This window comes from Drosophila mauritiana, chromosome 3L (genome assembly GCF_004382145.1).
Source record: "Drosophila mauritiana strain mau12 chromosome 3L, ASM438214v1, whole genome shotgun sequence".
NCBI classification, from domain to species: Eukaryota; Metazoa; Arthropoda; class Insecta; order Diptera; family Drosophilidae; genus Drosophila; species Drosophila mauritiana.
This window is the reverse complement of record NC_046669.1, coordinates 19,655,207-19,681,826: the sequence shown is the minus strand read 5'-3', so window position 1 is coordinate 19,681,826 and position 26,620 is coordinate 19,655,207. Positions and strand designations below refer to the sequence as shown.

Sequence of the window (26,620 nt, the reverse complement as noted above, 5' to 3'; positions counted from 1 at the left end):
TTTCCAACAAATTTCAAATTACGTTGCCGATAAAGAGCAACGAACTTAAGGGGGAATTTTTTGAACTGTGTTTCCCCAACGTTTTTGCTAGTTTAATTCAAATCGTGACTGAAATATTTGTTGACTTTACTAGTTACACTAGTAACAAAGATATTTTAAACTAAATAGTTTCAATTATTTAGCTTCGAAATTGGGTTTTTCGGTTTCGGTGCACTGCAATACCAATATTTGCCCCATGATTAATCTCCATTTTTATTGTAAAGCCGCGACAATGCCCCGAATCCAGAAGGGTTTGCACAAGATATTTAGGCCAATCGATAGGAACGATAGTGCATTTCCCATTGTGCTCTATTTTCAGCACTAACGTCAGTAGTTTCGGTCGATGACCCGGCTCAAGGCCATTGCTAATGCGAACATACACTCGCGGCGGACTTTCTCGTATATGCAGGCTATTATACTAGTAGTTAGAAAAGCATGCGATTGAGGAAAACAAAAATCAAACTTAACTTTTTGTCATACCTTCATACCATACCATACCGAAGCTTTTCGAGTATTACCTGCGAACCTAACACATATCGGCCATTGAACTTGACAATCGTGGTACATGCACGCCCCCAAGAAAGCTCGTCCACGGTATAGCACGATCGGATCTAACCCGTTCTAGCGGCACACATTCACCCCCACCGATCGGCTCTAGCCGAGTGCACTTCCGAGCTTTTCGCCCCTGAGACCCACCAATGCCAATTCGTGGAAGTTTGCAGACAGGAGCTTTCGACGACTAAGGTTAAGCTTTCGTTTCATTGCCATTGAAAGCGAACTTTGGCGGAGGTCGTTGAACTGACACAATTTCGAAAGAAGTTGCCCAACTGCCCGAGAGACCCAAAACATCACAGTTTTCACTTTTCGATACCCACTAATTGCGAGGTATAGTGAAGTACGACCTGTCAAATAAAAAGACGGATGATTAAGCTTACATTATATTTTAAAAGTCAATTTATGCCATGATTGGCGTACACATTTTTCTACATCCTATTTTATCCAGATAACAATGATATTAAAAAATTTTAAGTTTTTTTAAGTTGGAAGTAATATGAAATTATTACTTAAATAAAATTAACCTAATTAAAAATATCTGCGTACACTTAATTTACAATTTTCAAATTTAATTTACAAAATAATGATTGAAAACAATCTTGTACGCGATAATATACTTAAAACATATACTCCCCTTTGACGGGTAAGTGGAACAGGAAGTTATGATAGATGATTGTATCATATTTGTTGATAATTATAGGCGCACAGAGGTTTGTTTACTTTGATCTGAAGGAAACACTGAAGAGGATTGGCTATGTTGGGTGTTATTTCTTTTTATCTATAATTTATAATTGGTTGAATGAAAGTGGTCCATGCTTAGTGGAATAGTCTTAGGTATTTACATCGGCCTAGCTTTGCTTTAAACAGCGAGTTCCAGTTGTATGATACAAAACTAAACGCTCTAGGAGTAACTGCTGGGGCCCAAATCATTCACGCTAAATACATTGTTACTGTAGCTCCGTAGAGTCGGCAGTGTTTGAGTTTGAATTCTCCTCCGACTTCTTTGACGACGGGGAGGAGTCAGATAGATTGGGCGAGAAGTCGCGCAGCTTGACAACATTTCCCACGGACACCAGATTGGCCGCCTCAGCCACCGAGTAGCCAATGTCCGGCGGTGTTCCCTCTGGATAGCCGAGATAGTAATCCGCAATACGTCCCGCCTCGCGCAATCCGCTCAAGTACGCTCCATGCACAGTGGCCGGATAATTCCGTATCGTATGCTCGCCCGCGAAGAATAGCCGTGGCAATCCTTCCGCATCCTTACTGGACGGCGGAATGACAGGCGCCGCCAGCAGATCGTAGTCACTGCCCGAGGAACCAACGGATACGTAGCTGTACGACCCACGGGCCCAGGGATCGCTGCGCCAACGCGTTACCACTGTCTCCTTGGGTTGTGGAACAGAGGTATTCCCGAAGATGTTTTTCAGCACCGACATACAACGCCCGATTATGATGTCATCCGTCACGCTCTCCACCAGATTCGCTGCCATTCCGGCGACTAGTGCGAGCAGCACCGGAGATGAGCTTATACTCCAGAACAGAAACATTTCTCCTGCAATTAATATGCAATAATATCATTGAACACATTTAATTGCCAATACAATTTGGGATGTTGAAAGCCTGTCCAGGTCTGGTAATAGATGAATAGGATAAGCTGATGCCGAAAGTCACACCACTTACCTCTACTCGCCGTGGTGCTGCCCACGTGCCCGAATAGATTAGCGTTGGGATCCCAAAAGATGCGATCGAAGCAGAGCACAACCTTATTAAGATTCCCGAATCCCAGCCTTTTGATGGCCTGCTGTTTCCAGTCCGGCAATGGCGGGTCAAACTTGACTGTGTTACTCTGCTGTGACTCCTTATGTGCTACCGCCACTTTTAGGACGCCCAGAGTAAGTGTGCAGACGACCAGGTCTGCCTTGTACGTCATCTGCGAATTGGATGTCTTCAAGTTCTCAGCCACTACTTCCACACCCTTGGTGCCGTACTTAATCTCCTTGACGGCGCTATTGACGCGGATGTCCAGGTTTTCAGTGAGAGCTACAGGCACACATGAATAACCGTTCCGCACAGTTGTGTGGTGGCCAATGAACTCGAAGTCATCATCCTGATCCCAGTGCTTCAGCGACAGGTTATTTAGCCGGGTGGCGTTTGCAAACTCCAAGTTGGCAAAATGCCAGTCCAAGATCAGGCGGTCGCGGGACGAGAGGTACACATCGCTGCACGAATGGAGTTTATTAGGCCATTTAACATATTTCAAGCTTTCAAAGACTACTTCAAAGCCAACTTACCTAGGTCGGTTTTGCTCCAGTTCGTGGAGCTTGGCTAACATCTGCTTTTCCTCGGCATGGAGATCGTTAAACGTACTGATCGTTTCCTCCAGTTTGATCTGGGTGTTCCTAATGCTAAACTCCTGGTAACAGTATTTCAGATCGCCATCCGTGCCTTTGGGTTTTCGCTGGTTGATCATTGCCAAGTGCTCATTCTTTAGTGTGGCTATGGTATCTCTAAGGGTTTTCAGTCGACGACGCTGTTCAATGATCTTCGTTTGGGTAGCTATGATCTCCTGCATGTGCTGCCCCCGTTTGTGCATCACCTGCATCTCCTGCATACTGATTATCCACTCCAAGGCATCGCCTAGCGAAACTGGGCAATCGCCGGCGTAGTTAAAATCGAGACGGTGGGACAGGTAGCTGGCTGATTCCAGCAGTCGGTTAAATTCTCTCTCGATCACATCATCCTTCTCCTTGGGCACGGGCTTGCCATCTGGGCCATAAAGTGGACATGTCTGCTGGATGGGCACTAGGTCCATACCGATCTGCTTGCTGAGGATCGTCATTGGATTGCCATAGACGCCGGTAACCACCATCGCTCCCACATCGGCAATATAGCTGTTCTTCCGAAACGTAGATATCCGTCCGCCTACTCGATCCCGCGCTTCCAAGACGATCACATCCATGCCGAACTGCTGCAACTGGTGTGCCACTGCTAAGCCGGAGATCCCTGCCCCGATCACTATGACTTTGCCCAGCTTTTTGGCGGGTATAGGCTTAAGTCGCTTAAAGATGCCGAAGTTAATGAAGCCATGACGCTCCAGAAACGAGTGTACTCGCCTTACCAAACTGGGCTCGCTGTCGAATGGCGGCGGCAGGTTCTTAAGGGCGATCTCGAAGCTCAGCTGGACCTTGGGATTGTCCACCCACATGTGCAAGAGGCTGTTACGAATGTTGAGGAATACCCGATGGCCCAGAATGCCCGAGCGACTGATGTCCGGAAAGCACGCCTCTTCGTTGGGTGTCATTTTGTTAAACGGCAGGCGAGATTGGAAGACGGCGCCCTCTTGGCCAGACAAAACCGTGGGCGTGCCGGCATCCCTATCCTTGGAATCTCCGTTCTGGGATGGTCTGGAATTTCCTGCACTCGGTCCGGACACGGAGGTGGCATTGGCTTCTGACTTGCGGGTTTGGCTTTGGCCGCGACGCTCTGCCTGCTGGTTGTTATTTCCCATGGATGCCGATCCTGACTTGTCATTGGAGGCGGTGTCTCCACTTCCACTAGGCCTGTTACTATAATCCACTTTTGGCCGATTGCGCCTACTTGTGCGACGCTCATCGCTGGTGGCAGGTGCGTCATTGGAGTCCTCATCCGGGTGCTTTTGCTTCTGACTAGGATTGGGTGCTGACAATGCCGATGGCGGGTGATTGACGTTTCTTTTGGGCGTGGGCTCACCATCGGAATCGTCGCTAATCAGCGTCACATACTCAATGGGCTCGGTCATCTTGGAGCTACTGCCTCCGAACTGGGTGGATTTCATCTCCGGATTATGGAACTGCCACCGGGACACCGAAAAGTTGGCCCTTCAAAAGTGGAATCCGTTTAAATTTTTACCGAACTCATATCCAATTCCAATAATGCTAGCCCACGTTCGAAAATCACGAATTCTTTAGCGCACCAAACCGGAATATTGCCGCATTATTCTTTTTATATTATTCGGATTGTTCCGTGATTTTATTATCACACGTTTCGAGGATCGGACTGCGGGTGTAGCTTTTTTCTTTGGTCAAAACTCCCTGCTTTTCTGATGACAATAAAGTTAAGTATTCTCAAATGCTGTGTATCAGGTGAGCCATGCGTCGCTTTTCATTTTGCGCTGGCTCACAGATTAATTTTCCGACATTTAAAAATGCAAAATATAAAAATTGTTTATACCGTTCTAGCGGTGTGGCAGCAGCACAACACCACCAACATCTCTGTACCGGTGCATCTGGTCACTCTGCGCGCGCATTCGTTTTTTGAGCACCATACAACGCATTATTAGAAACATTAATTAATTCGATTTATGCGTTAAAAGAAGTTAACGTGAAGTTAAGTTGTATAAGTTATTTGCGGAACTTAGGTACAACTCTTACTACAACAACCCCCAAGGCGCAGTGCTGCGACTTAAATTCTCTGTGCGGGTGTATTTATCGATAACAGCCGAAACCGAATCGGGCAAATTTTAAAATCGAATGTAACGGTCGTTGATGATTTCAAAAATGCAACAACAAAGCGGCAACTTCGTATGGAAAACGCAAAACTAGTTGAGTTGGCTTAAAAATGTTTTCGCCTGATAAATCTATCCCTACCTGCGGATTTATTTTTATTCCCGTTGGCCTTACATATAAAAAAGTTCTTATTTTCTTGAGCATAAGCTCTCGTATTATTGCAAATTAACTCATCTACGTTTTGTAGATAAGCAAATAGAAACAGTTAACAAAACGTTACCATTAATCTTGGTATTTTCAAACACGTCTGGCTCCTAGTGGATGTTGTTCTACATTTTGGTAACTGAACGATAAAACTAATTGATTTCTAAATTTAGAAATAACTTCATTATACCGGCACCTCTTCGCTTCAATTTCACTTACAAACAGATTAGAAATGTGTTGTTAGTCTATTTTTAATGCCTACCATACGGGCTATACATACCATATATTAAACACAGCCAATTACCTGAATTTTAAATGTGTGTTATTAATGTATTTTCCCCAAAAATTAAAGTCTGTAGCCAAATCGTAAAAATAAATGTTTTGAACAAAATAGAAACAGAAGAGCCGAAATCACCGACCATCATATAGCTGTTATACAGCTGGAAGTTCGAGAAATTTCAATATATTTTTGAATATTAGTAGAAATTGAAATAAAAAACAATAATTTAAAAATTGTGCAAAAGTGTGGGCGTGACAGTTTTGGTTGGCTTGTGGGAGTTGCAGTTTAAAAATGAGGGCGTGGAAGTATTTTGCAGCTTGTGGGCGTTAGAGTGGGAATCTGTATGCTCGACGGACGGACAGGACCAGATCGACTTGGCTATTGATCCTGATCAAGAATATATGATTATACTTTATATGGTCGGAAACGCTTCCTTCTGCCTGTTACATACTTTTCAACGAATCTAGTATACCCTCTTACCGTTTTTACCTTTCTAGTGTCTTTGCTTTTACTCTACGATTAATGGGTATCGCCCATAAAATCAACTACATTGTTTTTTTGCACCTTTATTTATATTTTTTGTTTAGTCCCGGCCATCGCAACACTTATCGTAGATGATCTTCGAGGAGCACGCCTCCACTGTCTCGTCGAAGAAGTGATCAAAGTGGCAGGTTTCCTCCGTCACCTCCTTGTTGTCCACACACCGGATGTAGTTGTGACAGTTGTTGCTGCTGCTGGTCACCAGCATCGTGCCGCGTCCGTCGCATCTGTTGTGGGTGCACACCACCGAGGTGGGATTGGCGCAGAGCTGCCGATCCGCGTCGAAGAAGTAGCCCTCGGGGCACTGCATCCACAGGGGATCCAGGTCGGCGACGTGATCGAGGGCCTTGCAGACGAAGTATCCACGGCAGGTGGCTTTGTCTGATTTGAATGTAATCTTTGTGTCGCTGGTGCAGATGTTCTCCTTCGAATGGGCGGTGCACTCCACCTTATTGGCTTCCACGCACTTGCCGCTCTCCACATCGAAATACTCGCGCTTCTCGGAGGTTAATTTGCAGCTCTTGGACGCATGGTTCCCGGTCTTGTCGCACTCATAGTAGTAGGCGCAGTCGTTCTCGTTCCGGAACTTCGTATTTTCCGCCACCAGCTCGCAAATGTTGTTCACATCCACGCATATGGAGTCCACGCCGTACAGGCAGGACTGGGAGCGCTCATCGAAGTGCTGGCTATCGGGACACATCCCCGCCAGCGGTTCGCCGTTCATGCAGTAGAAGTACTTGCGGCACTCGGTCGGATCGGCCACCCATTCGCCATCCAATCCTTCGCAGCGGTTGCCGCAGTACTTGTTGCTGTTGGCCAACGTGTCCACGCAACTACCCTTGCTGGGACTGAAGGACTGGTTGGAGGGGCAGGTCAGGACGGTGCCGTTGCCATCGTAGCACTGGATGTACTGGTCGCAGGTGCCGGGCTTTCGAACCTTGGTCCCGTTCTTGAACAGGCGACACAGCTCCTCGTATTCACCGGCACTCGCCGAGAGAGCTACGGAAGCCACCAGCCAGAGAACGCATCCGAGAAGCACTCCACGTTTGAGGTCTACGAATGATATATGATCAAGATATATTAGAATGATATAGCACACCTTTGAAAAAGGAATCTACTCGTAATAAAAATAAGTCGTACTGTTCAAAACATATTGTAATTCTTCATTCATTGAAAGAAATACTCATAAAAATGAATTTACAAACAACTTCTTAAACGAATTTCTATATATTCTATCGTGATATTACGTCAAAATAGATTCTAGATACATTTTAATTGTATCTTTAAAAACGCTGTCACTTTTCACTAAAAATCAAGGCTGAATCAGGGTGAATAAAAAATATTCACGGCGGTGAATGGGTGGGTTGATAAAACTCACTTAGCATGGTTGATTGCTGGGGAAACTTTGGTTTAATTTGCAAGAGAATAGATCGAGTGTCTTGATGTGGCCGCGGGAACTAATTACGCCCGACTAAATGGAGTTTCGTGAATGGAAGAAGCTTATATTAACTAGCAGACATTATCGTTGCCACTGCTTCTGCTGATACCGGCGCTTTATTGCCCCTCTTATGAGCAAATCTTATCAATGTTGTGCGAAAGGAGGTAAAACCCTTCAAGTAGGTCGTAATTGGTGATTGAAATCTATTGAAATCGAGACATCTGACTGCGGATTCCTTAACAACTTACTTTCATAGTGAATTTTAGCAACTTGAATCGAAAAGGAAAGTCAATGAGGTATACCCACGGTAGTTTCGAGTCAAATGAACCTCCTGTGGGCCGTTAATTAATTGAACTATAAATATATTTATCGCTGATGCGATTAAACGGTCAGCAGTTATTGTGCCGTAAATATGACAAACTTTTAAAATATACTGCCTTGTCATTTCGCTGTCGCTTTCGATAGGTTTTTGTTTGGAAAATCAGAACTTTTGAAAACATTGATTGTAAGCAACGAATAGGACAGTGATTATCATTTATGACGCCTTGCTATTCCATCACTACCACCTGCAAGAAAAGTTTCCACGATAGAGTGAATTCTGGAAATGCTATTTGCTCATTTACTTAGTTTTCAGCTGAATTGTTCCAGGAATATTAATCAAAATGCGAGTGTTCTTCACACACACATCAGATATTATTTATTAGAATTTCGAACTAGATGTTGCTGATTGTTTAAAAATATTGTTCTTTTCGGTGGCTAATCTTAATCATTAGAGCAGCGAAAACAATCTGCGTTCTTATAAAAACTGGTTAGGAAAATAACCTATCTCAATTACGATCCTCGAGTTACTGCAAAGATACTGGCTTCCAGCGCAGGAAACAAACAAAAAGTACTCGTTAGAGAGCCTAGTATCTATATGTATGACAATCCAAGTCCCACATTCCCCGAAGGAATCCGAACTACTACACTCCATTAACACCTTAATGAAATCTGGGCTTTATTGGAAACACACGACTACGACTTGCACGCAGTGTAGGTCTGGACACTTGGAGTGCAGGCGCCCAGCTGATCGTCGAAGAAGTAGTTGCCGCAGGACCTCTCGCCCACGGTGATGCCGTCGGAGCAGCTCAGGTAGTTGCGACAGCCCTTGGTGGCACTAACGACAAAACTAGCAGTTCGACCGTCGCAACGATCGTGGGAGCACTTGACCGAACTGGGGGTTATGCACATCTGGCTGCTCGCATCGAAGAATTTGTCCTGGGGACACTGGTTCCACACCGGATTGGCGTCCGGGGTGCCATCCTTCTGCTTGGCGCAGTAGAAGTAGCCGCGACAGGTGGCCTCATCCGCGACGAACTTGTTCTCGTAGGGCTTACTGGCCTTGCCGCAGACATTCGTGGGCAGCGGATGGGCATCGCAATCCACCAGAGCCTTGGACACACACTCGCCCGTGCTGGCCTGATAATAGGTATTCGAGCATGTCTTGTCCTTCAGGACACCCTTGTCACAGACGTGATACATGTGGCAACCCTGCAGATTGTCGAAGTTTACGCCGTTCTTGACAATGCTGCAGTACTCGAAGCTGCTGGTGGTGCAGTCCGATTCGTATTGGCGGGAGCACATCTGGGTGGTGGCATTGAAGTGCGTCTCCGACGGACAGGTGCCGTACATGGCCGTCTCCTCGTCCGCACAGTAATAGTAGCCGTAGCAGGACTTGGGGTCGGCCAGGAATTGCTTGGCCCGATCCGCGCAGGATATCGAGCAGCTGGACGTGGATGTGGACAGTGACTTGACGCACTTGCCCGTGTCCTTGTCGAAAAACGGAGTAGATCCCGTGCATGTACTGTAGTAGCTGACGGAATCGATGCACGTAATCGATTGACTGCAGGATTCGGGATCTCGGATCACCGTATTGTTGGAGAACAAGCGGCAGATGTCCTCATTCCGGCCATTAACCACATCTAGGCTGTGGAGCAGTAGCACCAGTACCACGCCCAGGATAGCACCAAATTCTGCAATTTGAAAACACAATAAGGTTAGATCTATTCCACTGGCAGCTCGCAATCCACTCACTTTCCATCGCAGCTCAACTTTGGACGAAGCATAAACTCGTACTGAATCTGAACGACGACCTGCGATTACTTATAAATATCAGAGGATAAGCAGCAATCAATTTTTGCTGGCAAGATAAGCGGATTGGTTTTTGAGGGGTATTCAATGGGTAAGATGGGTTCAATCAAGATGAAAACACGCCACTTACCTATAACTTGCTGTGTTAAAAGCTAAAAAAGGAAGAAAGGAAAGGAAGGAAGTAAAAATGAAGATTACAATGTATTGATTTTGTTTAGGGATTTCCTATATAATATCTTTTTAGTGATATATATTTCTAAATAATTTGACTGTTTTTAAAGGAGCAGGTATATGTAACGCATAGAACGCAATAAATGGGAATGTTTGATACAATTGTATTTGGGAACTAAATGTTTTTAAGAAGCATTCAGAAGATTTGAATTCAGAAGAAATGTATTTTGCATTTCCTGTCTAAATCACTGGGTGATTTTCAGTTGTAGCGAATGCTTATTTTATAAACAATTTGGAGATTGCCAATTGGCTACCGGTAAATCAAATAGGAAGTTGATAAGATATCAATTGAGCCAAAAAATAGTAGTATCGAGTTTGTTTAAATGTCATTGCATACTTATGGGCGAATTTCAAAACGGGCAAAACTTGCTTTTAGGCGAAACAATAAAATAGTGCGGCATAGATTCTAAATAATTTAACGGAAATTTAAAACTGACTATAAAATACGTTTTTGTTATTAAACATCAATTATTTGTATAGATCGTTTTTTCTTTTTCTGCAGCGTGCTAATAAAATTTCAAAACACTTGCATTTAATTGTGCTAAGTAATTATGCATGCCGAAACTGTATAATTCACATAAATAAATAAATATATATATAATTTTTTAAAATTTCCGTTCTGCAAGGTGAGCTATTTCCCTTGGACAAGCTATTAATATAAACACTTGTAGCTCGGTAATTTTTCCCCCGAACCTGATAACCTCCAGAGGAAAGAGACCACTCAATTCAAGTCAAGCGTCGCAGTGCGATTCAAATTGAGATATCTAACTAATGTCGTGTTGCTAAAATGAGTGCCAAGATACCAGGGAAACACCACTGAGTGATCAATAAGAGCCGTGACACTTCTCCGCCTCCTCGAACTTCTTCGAAATTAAAAAACAATTATAGACAGAGAGGGTTCGCAATCAGCAGCTGATAATCCAAATTCCGCCACGGCTGTCATGTGAAGAAACGTATAAAAAATATATAAACTAGACTAATATAGTATATATAGTATGTATGGAGTCCGCTGGCCAAGATACGATTCGAGCTTATAAGCCAGTCCATTTCGGCCGGGTCCGCTAGTTTCACTTTCGACGTCCAACGCCTTCGAACCGTGAGCTAACCCAACAATTTCGGAGGGATGGAAGGTGCGTGGTTTACCCCATACCTTAGAATCTTATCTAGCATTAATTTCGATACTAACGCCCTACTGGCGGCGGGCTTATCTGGCTGACAATTTTTTAATTACCCACCCAGTTCGCGCCGCGAATCGCCAACTATAAAAACGCAAAGGCTGCAATTGATTGAGTTAGTAACGAAATCGGAACGTTCGCTTCGGTCGTCTGTCTATCAAGCGAATTGGTCCCCAAGAATATTAGCATTCCAAGATGGGAGGTACGTTGGCTCGAAGAACGGATGCAGTTATCACCTGGTGCAAAGTATTCAAGCAGTCTTGCTTGAAAAAGTGGTTTTGAACATGGTTTTGAGGCACTCAAAATTCTCCTGCAAAGGAGATAGCTTTCAAAAATGGTTAAAGTGTTTTCAAATCTGGATTTGTTAGTCAAAATGAGTTTTACTTTTGTCCTTAATTGCTTTTTATCCAAAAAGGCTAAACGTGTTGGGTAAAATATGCAAAGGCTTAACCAATTTTAGAGCCGCTAATTGAAAGTTATCGATTGGTCGTTACTAGCATAATCACTTTGCAGCATAATTACTTTGCATAATTTTACATAATTAAGTATAAGCAAATTATACAAGCACGGCATAAGAGTGATATACAAGTATTTGATGAATGCACATTGTCTATATTTTATTTAATAATTCATTGTTCACCTGTCTCCCCCACTTAGCAATCAATATGAGGATCTGTGTCCTGGCGGCCTGTCTCCTAATGGCGTCGCAGGCCAGCGGCTACACGATGAGTGACCTGTGCAAACAGTGGTCGGGCATTGGATTCATCGGCAATCCGAGCAACTGCCGTGCCTGGGGATACTGCAAGAACCAGGAGGTTGTGTCCTGGGGCACCTGTGACGGCGACTTGGTGTTCAACGCGCAGACCGGCAGCTGTGCTTCCCCTAATACCACGGCGTGCTCCACCAGTGCCGTGCAGACATGCGCCAGCGTCAAGTCTCCCATGTATGTGGCCAATCCGTTGAACTGCACCGAATACGGCTACTGCGATGGCACCGGCCAAATCTCCTATGGCGATTGCGGTACCGGCGCCGTCTTCTCGGCGTCCACCAGATCCTGTGTTTGGGGACCTGCCTGCCCGCAGGACAGCATCTGTCGGTTCATGTTGTCCAACATCTTTGTAGGCGATCCGAACCAGTGCGGCAACTACATCAACTGCGTCAACGGCTATGGCACGTCCGCGAAATGTTCCAGCACCGCCAATCCCTACTATAATAGGGTCACTGGCCTGTGCCAGTCGACGAATCCGTGCACCGGCGAGGATTCTAACAGTGGAAACTCTGACCAGTTCACTGTTGGCCAAACAAGTTCAACTGCTTGTGCCACAACAACTTTTAATGCATCACCTGAACTTACTGTAAATGGGGAAAGTGTTGACTATAGGTACGTTTCTGATGGTGCAACCTGCTATGGGTACTACTACTGTGCAGATGCAGGCGCCACTGGCTATTGGAACCAATGTCCCACTGGTACCCAATTTAATGTTAAAGTCGGCAAGTGCGTTTCACCAGCCTCCTTTGTCTGTACTTATAACCGATGTGGGAACGTTAACAATCCATTCATGGCAGTTGAAGGTTGCACGAGCTACACAATCTGTTCCAGCGGACTAACCGGAAATTGTCCCACCGCTTCAGCGTACTACGACGAGGTGAACAATATCTGCACCACCACAAAACCCAATTACGCCATTTGTGCGTAGACGGCTAGTGCACGAGCATCTCCTCCAGCCACGTCTGTTTGCCGAGATACCCTTTATGAAATACACAAATAAATCCCAATGCTGAAAGCATTCAAAAGAAACTAATAAAAATGTTGACTTCGACCAATCGAAATTCGTTTAGTTAGAGCTAGGCAAATCGTTGCCTAGTTAGTTGTTCGCCTTTTTGGTAGCAAATCTTTCAAAAAGAGGCCTCAAAATGCAAATATGATTTCAGCAGGAGGGGTATCTGTAAATGTTATCTGCAAAGCTAACTTAATTAAACACTTCCAAAATTCAATGGCCTCCATCTATTGTATGAAGAAGAAGGTGGAACAGCTAAGCCCCATTGCTTCGGAAATTTCTGGATAAGTTACTTGATCCACGTCAGTTTTTAGATATTTAATTCAGTACTTAAAAGCCTAGTATATTATAGTATAGTCTAGAATGGTATAGTATAGTGTATCAAATAATAACAAAATGATACAAAATAATAATAATAATATTCAAAGAGAAATGACTCCGAATTTGGATATTCGATGAGATTGGGAGTCCGGTCTGAAGATGAGTATTCCAGCGATTCTCAGATGTTCGAGAACCGTCAATGGCACTGAGATCTTCGAGATCTTTCCCTTATCAATCCGATGCGACACCACCACCACCACCACCACCAGCAGGAGTCTGTTCTTCTGCGAAAGAGGCAATTCCGATGTTATTGCCGTGTAATTTACATGCGGCCCCGCTATCGTACATCAGTAAATCAAAAACCGAAGAACGAAAAATCAGCGCTATCTTGGAGCTCTGATTGAGATAGCGTGTGCATTTTGGAAATTGTTTTTCGAGCAGAATGGCCTTTGCATATTTAAGAGCTCCAGCCTCCGAAGATGCAGAATCATTTGAGTTGTGAGTGCCGCCAAGATCGCAACGGGACGTTCGAGAAACCAGGATACAAGTTAGCCCAAGGATATACAACATGAATAGAGGTATGCCAGAGTGGGACGCCAGCTGAACGTTGAAAGTGATGGATTTCGTTTGAAAGGATTGCTCTTTAAGAATCTACATATAAAACCTTCAAACATTAAGTTTTTAAGTTGATAGGGCTTTTTCGCAAGAAGAGTAGTGTTCGTAAATTTTAAAATTGACTCACAGGTTCGGGGTTAAAAAGGGTAAAGCACACTGGATTCTGGATTCATCATGTTCCCACGATTTTCGATTCTACTTGCAGTTAGCGGTGTCCTGTCGCTGCTGTTTGTGGCCAGTGCCCTGGGCGGCGTGATCGAGGACTTTGAGTACCTATCGGTGGTCGAGATGTGCGACCTGCTGCCGCAGGACACGAGCTTCCTGCGACCGAATACCTGCGACAACTGGGTGCGGTGCGCCAGCAACTACAGCGTGCTGGAGCAGGGCGGCTGTGCCGCAGGACTCAACTACAACAAGGAGCTGGGCCGCTGCATCCTGGCCTCCTCCAGCGCCGCGGTGTGTCCCTATGCCGACGGCATTGCGGACAAGGCCACGAACCTGTGCGCCAACGAAACGGAAGGCGCCTTCATCGTGGATCCCAGCAGCAGCGATTGCCGCGGCTACATCTTGTGCAAGTCGCACAAGCAGATCAAGGCCAACTGCCCCAACGAGCTGATCTTCCACCCCGTATCGCGGTCCTGCGTGTACGAGAAGCAGTACCGTTGCCCCGTCAGCCAGACGAAGAAGACCAGTCCCGCCTGCCGATCCCTGCCGAACAACACCCGTCTGGCCGATCCCGTCCACTGCGACCAGTACTACGAGTGCGTCAGCGAGGTCTTGCACAGCCGAGCCTGTCCACTGGCCAGTGCCTACGATGCTAATCTCGGCTACTGCGTGGATGTGGCCGAGGTGTCCTGCTACGAGAGTGCCGCCCTGCCGGAACCGGAAAACACCTTCTGCCTGGACAGTGCCTCCGGATCCGCTCGCGTTGGCTACTTTGCCGACGAGGAGTCCTGCTCCCACTACTATATCTGTGGCAGCCCCGTCGCCGGCAAGCACGACACGGAGCCCAAGCACCTGAGCTGTCCACTGGGCCAGTACTTCGACTTCGAGAAGCTCTCGTGCCGCGACAGACTCAACGTGCGCTGCCAGCTGGACAGGTGTGTGGGCACCAACATCACCTACGTCAACGTCGCCGGCGATTGCCAGAGCTATGGACGTTGCTCCGGCGGAGTGACCGTCAGCCTGGGCCAATGCCCAGCGGGCTACTACTTCGACGAGCGCAACCAGGGATGCACCCAGACCAACTACCACTACATCGCCTGTTCCGTGTAGGCCGTCCCCATAGATCGCATCCTTACCACAATCCCTACAAAATCGCATCCAATTTAAATACCCAATAAATCGATCCAATTCATGGTGGAGGTCAAATGCATTGCTTGAAAGGAATTCATGTACTTTGTGGTGGGCAGTGTTAGCTTTTATGACATTCATCCATTTACTTCTAACCATGGAAATGGGTCTACAAATATTATCTTCTCGTAAAATGTCCAATAAATATGTTACTGCATTGAAACCTGAAATGTATATATATATAGTTTATCCATTGTATTTGGCTCTACTATGGTTTTATTCCCTTTGATAGAAAATCTTACCCTAACCTTGAACAATAAAATATGTATTGCTGTAGAAATACTATGATTTTTTGGACTGATTTTTGAACTACGTTTGCGGAAATGTTCATTAGCGAAACGAAGGCGGCGTGATAAAATTCTTCTGGAAACCCTTTTGCTATCAAAACTGCGCCACACAACGGTTCATATTTGGCAATCTGTTTTCGTGACACTTGCAGTGCCCAAAAAATTATCAATTTTAATTAAAATTGTACCCCAGTGGAGGGTTCGGAGAATTTCAAACCGATTCCAGATAGTCCGATAATGAATTCGCTACTCGGCGCTGCCGCGATCGCTTATTTCCGTGTGGGCCATGAGGCGAGCAAGATGTATCCAACCGCCCAAGGGTCGTTTTTGTCTGTCACTAATTAAATGGAACTATTAAGGTTGATGTTACCCATTAGGAGCACCAAAATCGTATGAGTGGTGAAATGCAAATGAAATGTATCGACGCGCTCTCGTTATCGATAGAAACCAATTATGGCCACTTTAAGATGTCCACAGGGCGGATGATCATGTCATAACGATAACAAATTCCGAAAAACTCAATAACATAAGTTATCTTGTTATGATGCCCATAGAAGAAAGTGGTTTGAATAATAAACTTTGTAGTACGATAATTTCGTACTTTTCCATTCAACCCTCCTATTGCAGTGGTTAAAAACGTTGACATTCGCTGATATCACCCATGTATGGATGCCTTGAATGGGCTCCATTGGCTACCTCCCTGGTACTTACCCATCGCCAAATTACCAAGTGGTTTTATTGAGTATGACATCACGGTTTCACGTTTCCGAGTGTGTTGCTCGGCAATCGATTCAAGGAAATCTTGGCCAGAGGTGATCTGGTAACTTAATCGTTATTGCGCCTGATTACACCACTTATATTTATTGTATCGGCGTCGAAAAAACAAACTGTCTAATTAAAACTGATTGCGTACGTCGCTCACGAGACCAAAATATTGCTGATAGTGCCATTCATCAGCCGACGTTTTCTGGCAGGCGGGATAAGATATAGCTCGGATGGTTCACGAATGAGTCAACTTTTAATCGTACAACTAAGCTTTTCGAAATAATCGAAATAATCACTTTATACCTAAATACATTTGAAATTTTAAAAGTTGGTATTGTGGTATTGTGCTACTGTAGGGGAAGTCCAATCAATTCCGCGAAATCTAAACAAAGAGCTGATCTATATTTTATAGGACTTCGGCCTGATAACAGCACCACATGCACCCATACTTATGAGGAGCTGCTCACGGGACCGCGATGGTGGTGCTAGTGATGGTGGTGGTGGTGTCACTTGGGACTTGGGTCCCGGTGGTTCCCTCCGATATCTGGCAGGCGGTATACGATATGACCTGGGTGGTGCACCGCTGGCTAATTTCGTCGAAGTACTCGTCCTGCGGACAAGTTCCCTGGCCAATGACAATGCCATCCTGGCAGATCGAGTAGCCCCTGCAGCCATCATCCGACTCGTTGGCCAGCTGGATGGTGGAATTGCCCAAGCCCACGCAGCGATCGTAGCCGCATTTCACCTTGGATCGCGGCACACAGGCTCCGCCGTCGGTGGCCAGGAAAAATCTTCCGTCGGAGCACACGCCATGCTCCAGCGAGAACTCTCCGTTGCCCAAGTCCTTGCAGTAGTAGTAGCCATTGCAGGTCTTGTTATCGGATATAAATCCACCCGTCTCTGGACATACACCCTTCTCGATGATATCTGGCACTGGGACGAAGTCACACTCCACATTCTGCGGATAATCGCACTGGGCCGTGGAGGCCTTGAAGTAGAAGGTGCCCGGACAGGTTCCATTGATCACCTGGCCATCCCAGCACATCTGATAGCCATTGCAGTTGTCCGTGTCCTTGACAAAGACCCCATCCGGCAGTATGTTGCAATAGCTATCCGGATCCATCTTATCCGGGCACGGAAAATCCCGGATGCAGTCCTGCGTGCCCGAATTGTAGTTCATCCCAGTGTTGCACACTCCGTGCGTCCCCTTGCCATTCTTGCAGTAGTAATAACCGTTGCAGGAGTACGGATCAGCCGCGAATCCGGTGGGCAGAGCAGCGCACGGGTCACTGGACAGACACTTGACACTACTGGAACTCAGGCATTTCTGGCTCTCCCGGTCGTAGAAGAGTCCAGTCGCACAGCTACCACTCACAGCGATCCCATCGACGCACTGAATCCACGCGTTGCACGCCCGAGGATCGTTCATCTTGGTTCCGTTGACCACCAAGCTGCATATAAGAGTTGCATTGAAGGTCAGGGCGCCTGATATCATGGGGATCATGATGAGTCCGGAAATGAAGACGAACCTGGTGTCTGTTTGGCATAAAAGTTTGTTAGACACTTCATAAGCATAACTCTACGGTTTTCTATCTTTATATCTTTGCGGTTAATAGTCTATGAAATGGTAATTCTTCTAGATACAAATCCATCTTCGATGGATATCTGCTAGTGCCAGAGATACTCACCCATCTCGAGCTCAGCAATCTTTTAGTATTTCAAAGATACAAGTACCTCTTAACGGGTAACGAGGAAAAGAACGTCTAACTGGATGCCATCCAAGTTTGCCAATAAATACAAAGCGAAAGACAATGCCTATGCCCTCACTATTTTTGTATTTTCCGAAAGGTCTGTACATTTTGGGAGCTCTAAGTTAGTCTAGAACTGTCGTCAGTGGCTAAAATGGACGCATGGCGTATTCCTATTTCACTTTTATCAGATTCGGTTAAATCCAAATTTGACAAGTGATAAACTTGGCCAATGCCGCCGCGCAGTTCAATTAAAGCCCAATTTGTTTATTTTTGTCGACTTGCGCGCTCATACCTTTAGTTTGTTGTAGTATGCGTTTCCGCTTGTTTATAATAACTATCTTTAGATTGGGTCTAATTTAATTTATTACACATATAGTAATTAACTTTCAAAATCAAAGGTTATTATGTTTATCGCCTGCGATCTGCTGAGTCAGGTGCACACGACATTATGCTATTAATAGTCCACGATGACCGATTCTTATTGACATACATACTTATTGAGATTACTGCTTAAAATTATACATTTTCGTAAAATTATTTTCGATTAAACTAACCTTATGAAATAATCAGCCGATCTTCGGTTTTAATTGGACCCGATGGTCGTAGCAAAGCAAAGATACTTTAAGAAAGTAGAAGATTGATGTGAAAATTAGTTTGTATATCGATGATATGCTAAAACAAGTAAACCACATTTAAAATTTATATTGTCCTTGAACTCCCTTCAACTGAGTAATGAGTATCTTAAAGTCGAGGAACTACACTAGCTTACTTTTTTTAAGTCAATTTGGCTTTACCACATTTTTCCAACTTTGCTGTTCCGATAAAAACAAATATGGCTAGGAATCGCCACGGTTAGTCATTATTACTAAAAACAAAGTGTGTGGGTTAGTGCCATATAATAGGTAGGTAATTTTAAGCCAATTTAGATTACTCTAATCTCATTTCGTTTAATTGATTTGTTCGAAAACAAAAACAGAAAGGACCACCTCGACATTTATTATTATATTTGGGGAACCTGTTGATAACTTACTACTTAAATGATATAATTTGCTAAAAATTTAATCAAGTATATATTTGGTTAAACAATTATAAAGTTTTTGGTTTTAAAATGCGAACTCTGTTAAAAGCTTAGATTAAATTCTTTATATATTCATCTTAATTTTTCTTTACACATTTATTTCCTAATATTCCAAGTATAGAAACGTAGTCTAAAAAATAAATTAAGTAACTCAAATTTCTATCCGTCCGAGTTCTGGGAAAGTTCTTATCCACCCAAAAACTTTGTTGACTTGTCAAAACGGCCATCGATCATGCAAAAATGGTTGGTTGGCTTCGCTTGCGATACATCACAAAATGGGTTCCTGATCTGAAGGGTCGTCGATCAACTTGGACAGCCCAGCGGATCGAAGATAACTCCTGGCCGGACTGGACAAATAAAAGCCGAGGAAGTCCATCAACCAGAAACAGTATTCAACTAGGAGCCACCAAAAGAAGAAACAAACAATGGGTGGGTATCACATATAAAAGTTTAGGAATTAAACAAGTTACATTGGAATGTAATATGAATATGATCAACGCTTCCAGGTGGACAAAAAGCAACCATCCTCGCTGCCGTGGCGCTAGTGATCGCCTGTGCCGCTCCAGCTGCAGCCGATGTGAACGTCACCGCCTTGTGCCTGCTGGTCAGCAATGGCAACTACGTGGCCAGCCAGTCGGACTGCTCGACCTACTACCAGTGCCAGGGATCATCGTTCACGACCATGTCCTGTCCCCAGGGCTACTATTTCGACAAGAATGCCCAGCAGTGCACGGGCATTGTGCCGAGCACCTGCACCAGCAACTCCAATCCCTGCCTGGGCAAGGCGGTGGGATCCTTCGCGGCATCCAGTTCGTCCTGCGGCGGCTACTACTACTGCGGAGCCTCCGGCGCTGTGAGTGGCAATTGTCCTGCCGGCGAGAACTTCAATCCCACCACAATGGCCTGTGTGTACAAGAACAGCTATCCATGCACCGAGTCCGCCGGTGGTGACTCCACTGCCTCGGTCATCCTCAACCTGTGCAATCTCGTCAAGAATGGCGTCTACTTTGGCAGCCCTTCTAACTGCAGTGGCTGGAACTACTGCCAGGACAACGTTCTGCACTCGGGATCCTGCGAAGCTGGTCTAGTGTTCAATGTGCAGGCCAGCAACTGCGGCTACAAGATGGCCTCATCGTGCGCCCAGGTCACCAATGATCCATCCCTGACCGGAGTGTCTGCTCCGACCACATGCTCCTCGTCGGGAGCGACGATCGCAGCCACCGCATGCAACCAGTACTACCTGTGCTCCGCTGGCAACTATCAGCTGATGACCTGCCCCTCGGGATACTACTATGATACCATCTCGAAGGCGTGTGTGACCAGGATGGAAGCGAGGAACAACTGCGACAGATGTGTTGGCACCACTGCGACCTTCGTGAACGCCTACTCGGCATCCAATTGCTCTGATTACCTGTACTGCGTGAACGGCGTCCAGAAGGCCGTGGAGAGCTGCCCCGTCAACTACTACTTCAACGAGAACTCCGGATCCTGCGTAAACGGGGTGGAGCCCATGTTCCTCTGCTGCAATCCCACGCAAAGCGATGGAACTTCGACGTCTTCCTCAGGTTCGACTTCCTCAGGTTCGACTTCCTCTGGCTCGACTTCCTCTGGCTCGACTTCCTCTGGTTCGACTTCCTCTGGTTCGACTTCTTCCGGCTCAACTTCCTCTGGCTCGGCTTCTTCTGGCTCAACTTCCTCCGACTCGACCTCGTCTGGAACTTCATCCTCAACCTCTACTGGGACAAGTTCAGGCACAAAATAATTTAAATAGCATTTATGCCATAAATAAAATGCGTTATATAATTCTGCAAAATGTATTGCAAGTATAATTTATGAATATATGAACATAACGTGATAAATACAAATTAAGTTTTCAATTAAAAGTATCTAGCCACGTTACTGGTATAGTAAATGGGTATATGAAGTAAAGAGCGATCGATCCTAACAAGCATATATATATTCTTAATTCAAATAAGACAAATAAGGCAAATAAATGAGCTAAAATGCCCAATATCCAGCATAAGTAGGTAAGTGGCGCCTTATTTCTGGAAATCTCCCACCAACAAAGAAAAAACTGTCACCAAATGCGAAAAAATAAGGGAAAATTTCCATCGACGTACAGAAGATCCAAGGAAATACCATCAACACTTTATTGACCCCATATGGCAGGGCAATAAAGCCGAAAGTAAAGATTGCCTAAGCCAAAAGTTTTTCATCGCCAAAAAAGTTTTACTGGCCAGCGTCATCGCCATACAAAAGAGATAAGAGTCCATTCAATTTAAGGTGTACTTGTCAAAGTTACATAATACATATAAAAAAAGTAAGCTATTATTCTTATTTAAATGAGTAGCATTAATTAGAGTGAAATATTATATTATATTTAAGCCAGGATCTTTTTCTATTGCACAACATTATGCCGAATAAATTTAAATAATCTTACAACACTATCGAATGAAACCCCAACTTTTCAGTAATTGTACAACACTAGGCTTAACTACACGATGTTTTACCTTCCAAGGTAGACCTACACCATTGATAAGGATGTGGCTGCGTCAATTGTTTTTTTTTAATTATTAAGTTGCGGAACAGATAGAAATAATGACAGATAAAGAGCTACTTAGCGGTTAATACAACTATACTTTAATTAAAATCGGTTAAATAACAACCCGAAAAGATGTTCAGCGTCTATCTGGTGGAATAAATAAAAAATGGAACAATGTTTCACTGTCTATAATTCCTGAGAATAGCTGGGCTTATCTACATTCAATTTACGATCTAGATGGCCAAGTTCGAATCGTAGACCTATAAAAACCAGGCAATGGGAAAACTCCACCATCAGTCTTCGACAACCTTTCATTGGCCGATACAAGTGGTTTTCGATCCCCAACAGCGGCAAAGAGTATTACCAACTAACGATGACAGGCAAGTGTTTCGCATGGGATGTGATCTGTGGTCGATGGTCGATGGTCGATGGTCGAATAAGCCCCAGGATTTTCGCTAATTGACTTGGCTGATTTCTGGCTTGCAGGCAAACTTCTACTGGCCACGATCCTGTGCCTGATGGGCGGCCAAGCCTTGGGCGATGCGATTGTGGAAGGAAACTACAACGTGACGGCCGTCTGCACGGCGGTGAAGGTCGGAACGCAGCTGGGCAGCATCGAGTCCTGCCAGACGTACTACGTCTGCCAGTCCACCGGGCCCGTGCAGTCCTCGTGCCAATCAGGCTTCTCGTACGACTACAAGAGAGGCTCCTGCTATCCAAGCAGCGAGGTGGATTGCTATTGGGGCGTTGAGAATCCCTGTGGTGGCAAGAATAACACCTGGGTGCCAAACACTGCCGTCTGTGGTGGATGGTTCTACTGCCTTGAGGGCAAGTCGGCGGGCTCCGGAAACTGCCCGGTGAACCAGAAGTTCGATACCACCACAATGGGCTGCGTTTATGGATCCTGCTCCAACACCCAATCTACTGATGGAGTCGTGCTAGGTTCACTCTGCGATGTCGTGCCACCTGGCCAATATTTCGGCGATACTGAGAGCTGCTCCATCTGGCACTACTGCGAGTCCACCTCCACCGGACTCGTTTTGCAGTCGGGTACATGCTCTACAAACGGACAAACTGTGAGTTATCAATTGCAAACATACTATATCCCTGCCTAGATCCCAAAACACTTGACAAGTCCCTTAACCAAATCCAATCATATGGAAAGTTACCTGCATCCTTTAGTGAATGTGACTTACTCCTTTCCGCAGGCATACAGCGTGCTCTCCAATCAATGTACCTACGAAAGTGCCTCCGTCTGCAGCCGTGTGACCAACGTTCCGCTGAGCGATGCCGCAGTTTCCTGCTCCTCGAACGGTGCCAAGTCAGCCGATTCCAAGGTGTGTGGCACCTATTATGTGTGCACGAACGGCAAAAATGTGGCCACCGACTGCCCCTCTGGCTACTATTACGACGTCGAATCAGAGAACTGTGTGACCCGCCAGAGCGCCACTCCGGTGGAGGGATGCAATCGATGCCAGTATGCTACGACGATGTTCGTGAACGCCGTCGATTCGGATAACTGCTCCACCTACTACTATTGCAACAGCCAGGGCCAGGCCACTTTGAACACCTGCCCGGCCGATACATTCTTCGATGAGTCAAGCCAGGGATGCAAGCCCGACGATGACCTGTCCACATATGTGCCTTTGAACGGAGCCTGCAAAGGAGCCACCGTCGACGGTGGTGATAACGAAAATACTACGGAAGGAACCGAATAAGTCCAGTCGTCGTGAAGGACTTTCGGGATGGAACTCAACGGAACAGGACTAACTGAAAACGCGATCCTATGTATTTACCACTTAGTATTCAGTATCTAATAAAGGCAATAAAGCTTTGTTCGCAAGCAATCGTGGTGATTTTCCTTACCCAACAAGCTTTGAGATAACAGATAACTTTTCCAGCATCTGAATTTTCTATCCTTCATGATAAGTTCGAGGTTATCCGGGGCTCAAATTAATTATATGACAGCTGATCTGGCTGCAAAAAGAGTATTACTTCACGTACTTTGCTCGAAACTCAACTAGTTAGGATGGGATATATTTAGATGACTTAGGACCGTCTGGTATTTTTAGAAGTGAGCATATCATCACTTCACTGAATGATATCTAGCGATCGAACATTGCGATCTGCGTAGAATGCAAACACAAGTTTTCGATTAGCTCTGACAAATGGGTGTGGCCCACTTGATCGACCTTATAAAAGGGTCGGTCATGAATCGGCCGAACCATTAACATAGTCAGTTTGGAGTCGCAAAGAACCATTATCAGAAGTAAAGGGCACTATTAACTACAATGCAATGCTCCTGGGCATTTGTCCTGGCATTGAGCATCTGCTTCCAGTTGGGAGCCGGTCACGCTGTGGACCGAAGTTGGGAACTGCCCAAAGTTCGACATACTGTGGGTGACCTCAGTCATGTGAGTATCATCTCAAATAGATGTGTACTTTAAACGAAATCCATTCGTTCTCATTCCCACGAAATTCCCATTTCAGATCTGCTTGGGACGTCAAGAGGGCGATTTGGTGCCACATCCGTTGGATTGTAATGGATATTTCTCCTGCTCGCGTGTGCCCACTCTACTCTACTGCGACCAGGGCCTCCAGTTCGACGAGAACCGTGCGGTCTGCGATCTGCCGGAGAATACCAACTGCCGTCGCGTAGCCACTGGCACTGTGGAATCCGCAGGTGGCCTGGCGGATAACTCCGAGCTCAACTGGTGGCCACACAAGCCGAAGCCCGTCTTTGTGGCCGTCGATGTGACCAGTGGTCAGCCGGTTAATCCCATGGAGAAGTACGATCCGGAGCACATCGAGTGCCGTCACTTCGGAGCCTACTTCCTGCCGCACCCCAGAAATTGTGGACTGTACTTCATCTGCGCCTACGGCCATCTCCATCGTCATCAGTGTGGGCGTGGCACTGCTTGGAATTTCGAGAAATCCGAGTGCCAGTTGAGTGATCAGGCCATTTGCTATGGGGAATCCCAGATATCAGAGCCGCTCACGGATGTGGAAACCACGGTGAAAGTCCCCACATCCACATCCCACAGTGAAGGTGCAGTAACCGTTTGCTATATTGTGGGATCGAGTGAGTACAGCACCCTGCAGCAATTCCTTACGAGTCCGGAGATCACCGAGTTGCCTCCTGTGACACCACCATCTCCACCTCGAGCCGAAGCCAACGCCTTGACCTGCCCGTCCACCAGGCAGAGCTACATGTCCCATCCGGAGGATTGCAGCAAGTACTATATCTGCATCGGAGGAATGCCAGTGCTCACATCCTGCCCCAGAGGACTCTTCTGGGATCAGAAGTCCGGATTTTGTGAGATGGAAAAGAATGTCAAGTGCTTCCAAAAGTGATTAATAAACGAGGGGCTCTTTTATTTTGCAATACTGCACACTGAATTGTATAACAATTTGTTGACATATTTCTAACATTTTCCATCAGGCAATACTTGTATCCATTAAAGAACTGTGGCCATCGTTAGTCTTTGCCATAGAACCGATCTCCTCCTCGTAGTTTCTGGGCTCTCCTTCTCAATGATATTACTCTTCCATTGATAATTTCTAACTCCGCTTGTAATTCGATCCCAAATGGTACCAATATTTGGTTCTATCGATTTCTCATCTGCCGGGCTTACATCACCTAAGATACTTTCCAAATTGCAGATTAACAGCAATAGAAACATCAAGTAAAATGAAAATCCATTTCCTCCGGATGCTCGCATTTTGATGCAGCGATGATCTCTAACTGATCTTTGATTTTATCTTCTAAGTGTAGTCGCATGTCGAAATTCATAATCTTATCAATAGAAACGTTTTAAGACTTCTCAAAACGACTTTACAATAGATACAGAAGACGGTGGATAAGATAGCAAGCGTTATTTGGTTTTTGCCTAAAAGTCTGCTATATATTTTGCCAGCTCAAAAGCTCGATTCGTGTAATTTAACAGTAAATAAATATATTTGAAAACTTCTGTTATCGAAAACTGTTATTTGAAAACTTCTGTTATCGAACTACGCTGCTCAGCTCATTTTTAAGACTTGAATCCGAATCCGCACAAAAACTGTATTTATCAGATACAAAATGTTAGCACATAGTGAACAATAGTAAATAATAAACTCTCATGAACACTTCCGCTTTGGGAGCTTTTATTTAACTGTTAGTATTTGCCAAACGTGAGAATGGACTTAGCCAAAGCTACCTTATAACATCAATTACGAGTTGATCTGATAGACTGATTTATAATACATAGTAATTGTAATAATACACAGTAAAAGTGCTCGTAATATTCATAATATAGTATATAAGGTAGGTCAAGGCAATAGAGTGCCGTATCGTTTTTCTGGCTGAACTTTATTCAAAAACTCATAGATGATGTCATCCAATCGGCACACGAACTTTGAAAGATTGTCCCTGATCTCGTCGCCCGTTGATCCGTTCGTTCATTCATAAATTATCCAAAACCATGTTGTTCAGCTTGATTATGTTGCGAATACACATATGACATATGTATGTGTTCGGTGTTCATAAACGATTGTGCGATGTGTTTGTCTAATTTAAATTTAGCTTCTAAGGCGGTCGAGCTCAATTAGGGCTGCTTTTTGGCTTGAAGCTAATCGACGTGCCGTCCAGTAATTAATTCAGACAAACTCGTTGGTTGGAGTCGCGTGACTCATTATTATAAATCGCGAAATGGCAAACCGAAAATATCATTCTGGGGTTCTGGGCAAAGTAAATACAGGAAAGTTTTGTAGGGATATGGATATGCATGTGTGTGTGTTTGTGCTTAATCTAACATTTAAAAAGCAAACAAAAAAGCGCAAAAAAGCGCTAATCAGCTCAAACGATGAGATCGATGCCCTGGTTGATAAAGAAATTGTTGTTTGGTGACATGATTGATTTATGGTATAAATGTTAATTAGTTACAAGGCCTCCGCTTGCATATTTAGCCTTGAACTTTGCAGATAATTGAAGATACATGTATTTATGAGGGATGACCTCAATAATCATTGAACCGGAAGATAAACATTCTGAACCTTGAACTTGTAAAAAGTAG

The 26,620-nt window shown here is 45.0% G+C and overlaps 10 protein-coding genes across 10 annotated transcripts; 5 read left to right on the top strand and 5 right to left on the bottom strand.

The window, feature by feature from the left end:
- Positions 1-964: 964 nt before the first annotated feature.
- On the bottom strand, positions 965-4,841 carry LOC117140243 (possible lysine-specific histone demethylase 1). The gene is made up of 3 exons (XM_033303045.1): positions 2,886-4,841; positions 2,275-2,813; positions 965-2,146 (listed from the first exon to the last, which is right to left on the bottom strand). Exons 1-3 carry the CDS (start codon positions 4,406-4,408, stop codon positions 1,542-1,544), a joined length of 2,667 nt encoding a protein of 888 aa, XP_033158936.1. The 5' UTR covers positions 4,409-4,841; the 3' UTR covers positions 965-1,541.
- Positions 4,842-6,112: 1,271 nt separating this feature from the next.
- Positions 6,113-7,542, bottom strand: LOC117140551 (peritrophin-44). Its single transcript, XM_033303547.1, has 2 exons — positions 7,481-7,542; positions 6,113-7,155 (listed from the first exon to the last, which is right to left on the bottom strand). The coding sequence occupies exons 1-2, from the start codon at positions 7,485-7,487 to the stop codon at positions 6,146-6,148; spliced, it is 1,017 nt and encodes a 338-aa protein (XP_033159438.1). The 5' UTR covers positions 7,488-7,542; the 3' UTR covers positions 6,113-6,145.
- Positions 7,543-8,554: 1,012 nt separating this feature from the next.
- Positions 8,555-10,948, bottom strand: LOC117139343 (peritrophin-44). Its single transcript, XM_033301589.1, has 2 exons — positions 10,924-10,948; positions 8,555-9,630 (listed from the first exon to the last, which is right to left on the bottom strand). Exons 1-2 carry the CDS (start codon positions 10,946-10,948, stop codon positions 8,555-8,557), a joined length of 1,101 nt encoding a protein of 366 aa, XP_033157480.1.
- A 246-nt stretch (positions 10,949-11,194) lies between these two features.
- LOC117140206 (peritrophin-44) lies at positions 11,195-12,906 on the top strand. Its single transcript, XM_033302993.1, has 2 exons — positions 11,195-11,278; positions 11,734-12,906. Exons 1-2 carry the CDS (start codon positions 11,272-11,274, stop codon positions 12,771-12,773), a joined length of 1,047 nt encoding a protein of 348 aa, XP_033158884.1. The 5' UTR covers positions 11,195-11,271; the 3' UTR covers positions 12,774-12,906.
- Positions 12,907-13,664: 758 nt separating this feature from the next.
- LOC117140027 lies at positions 13,665-15,317 on the top strand. The gene is made up of 2 exons (XM_033302758.1): positions 13,665-13,753; positions 13,996-15,317. Exons 1-2 carry the CDS (start codon positions 13,744-13,746, stop codon positions 15,063-15,065), a joined length of 1,080 nt encoding a protein of 359 aa, XP_033158649.1. The 5' UTR covers positions 13,665-13,743; the 3' UTR covers positions 15,066-15,317.
- A 1,341-nt stretch (positions 15,318-16,658) lies between these two features.
- LOC117139342 (peritrophin-48) lies at positions 16,659-17,887 on the bottom strand. Its single transcript, XM_033301588.1, has 2 exons — positions 17,884-17,887; positions 16,659-17,731 (listed from the first exon to the last, which is right to left on the bottom strand). Exons 1-2 carry the CDS (start codon positions 17,885-17,887, stop codon positions 16,659-16,661), a joined length of 1,077 nt encoding a protein of 358 aa, XP_033157479.1.
- A 1,562-nt stretch (positions 17,888-19,449) lies between these two features.
- On the top strand, positions 19,450-20,786 carry LOC117139341 (peritrophin-48). The gene is made up of 2 exons (XM_033301587.1): positions 19,450-19,453; positions 19,531-20,786. The coding sequence occupies exons 1-2, from the start codon at positions 19,450-19,452 to the stop codon at positions 20,784-20,786; spliced, it is 1,260 nt and encodes a 419-aa protein (XP_033157478.1).
- Positions 20,787-21,873: 1,087 nt separating this feature from the next.
- LOC117140116 (peritrophin-48) lies at positions 21,874-23,413 on the top strand. Its single transcript, XM_033302880.1, has 3 exons — positions 21,874-21,946; positions 22,053-22,642; positions 22,775-23,413. Exons 1-3 carry the CDS (start codon positions 21,940-21,942, stop codon positions 23,282-23,284), a joined length of 1,107 nt encoding a protein of 368 aa, XP_033158771.1. The 5' UTR covers positions 21,874-21,939; the 3' UTR covers positions 23,285-23,413.
- A 405-nt stretch (positions 23,414-23,818) lies between these two features.
- Positions 23,819-24,954, top strand: LOC117140082 (probable chitinase 10). The gene is made up of 2 exons (XM_033302835.1): positions 23,819-23,980; positions 24,057-24,954. Exons 1-2 carry the CDS (start codon positions 23,858-23,860, stop codon positions 24,918-24,920), a joined length of 987 nt encoding a protein of 328 aa, XP_033158726.1. The 5' UTR covers positions 23,819-23,857; the 3' UTR covers positions 24,921-24,954.
- Positions 24,918-25,315, bottom strand: LOC117140083. The gene has a single exon (XM_033302836.1). It carries the CDS (start codon positions 25,286-25,288, stop codon positions 25,025-25,027), a length of 264 nt encoding a protein of 87 aa, XP_033158727.1. The 5' UTR covers positions 25,289-25,315; the 3' UTR covers positions 24,918-25,024.
- Between the last annotated feature and the right edge of the window lie 1,305 nt (positions 25,316-26,620).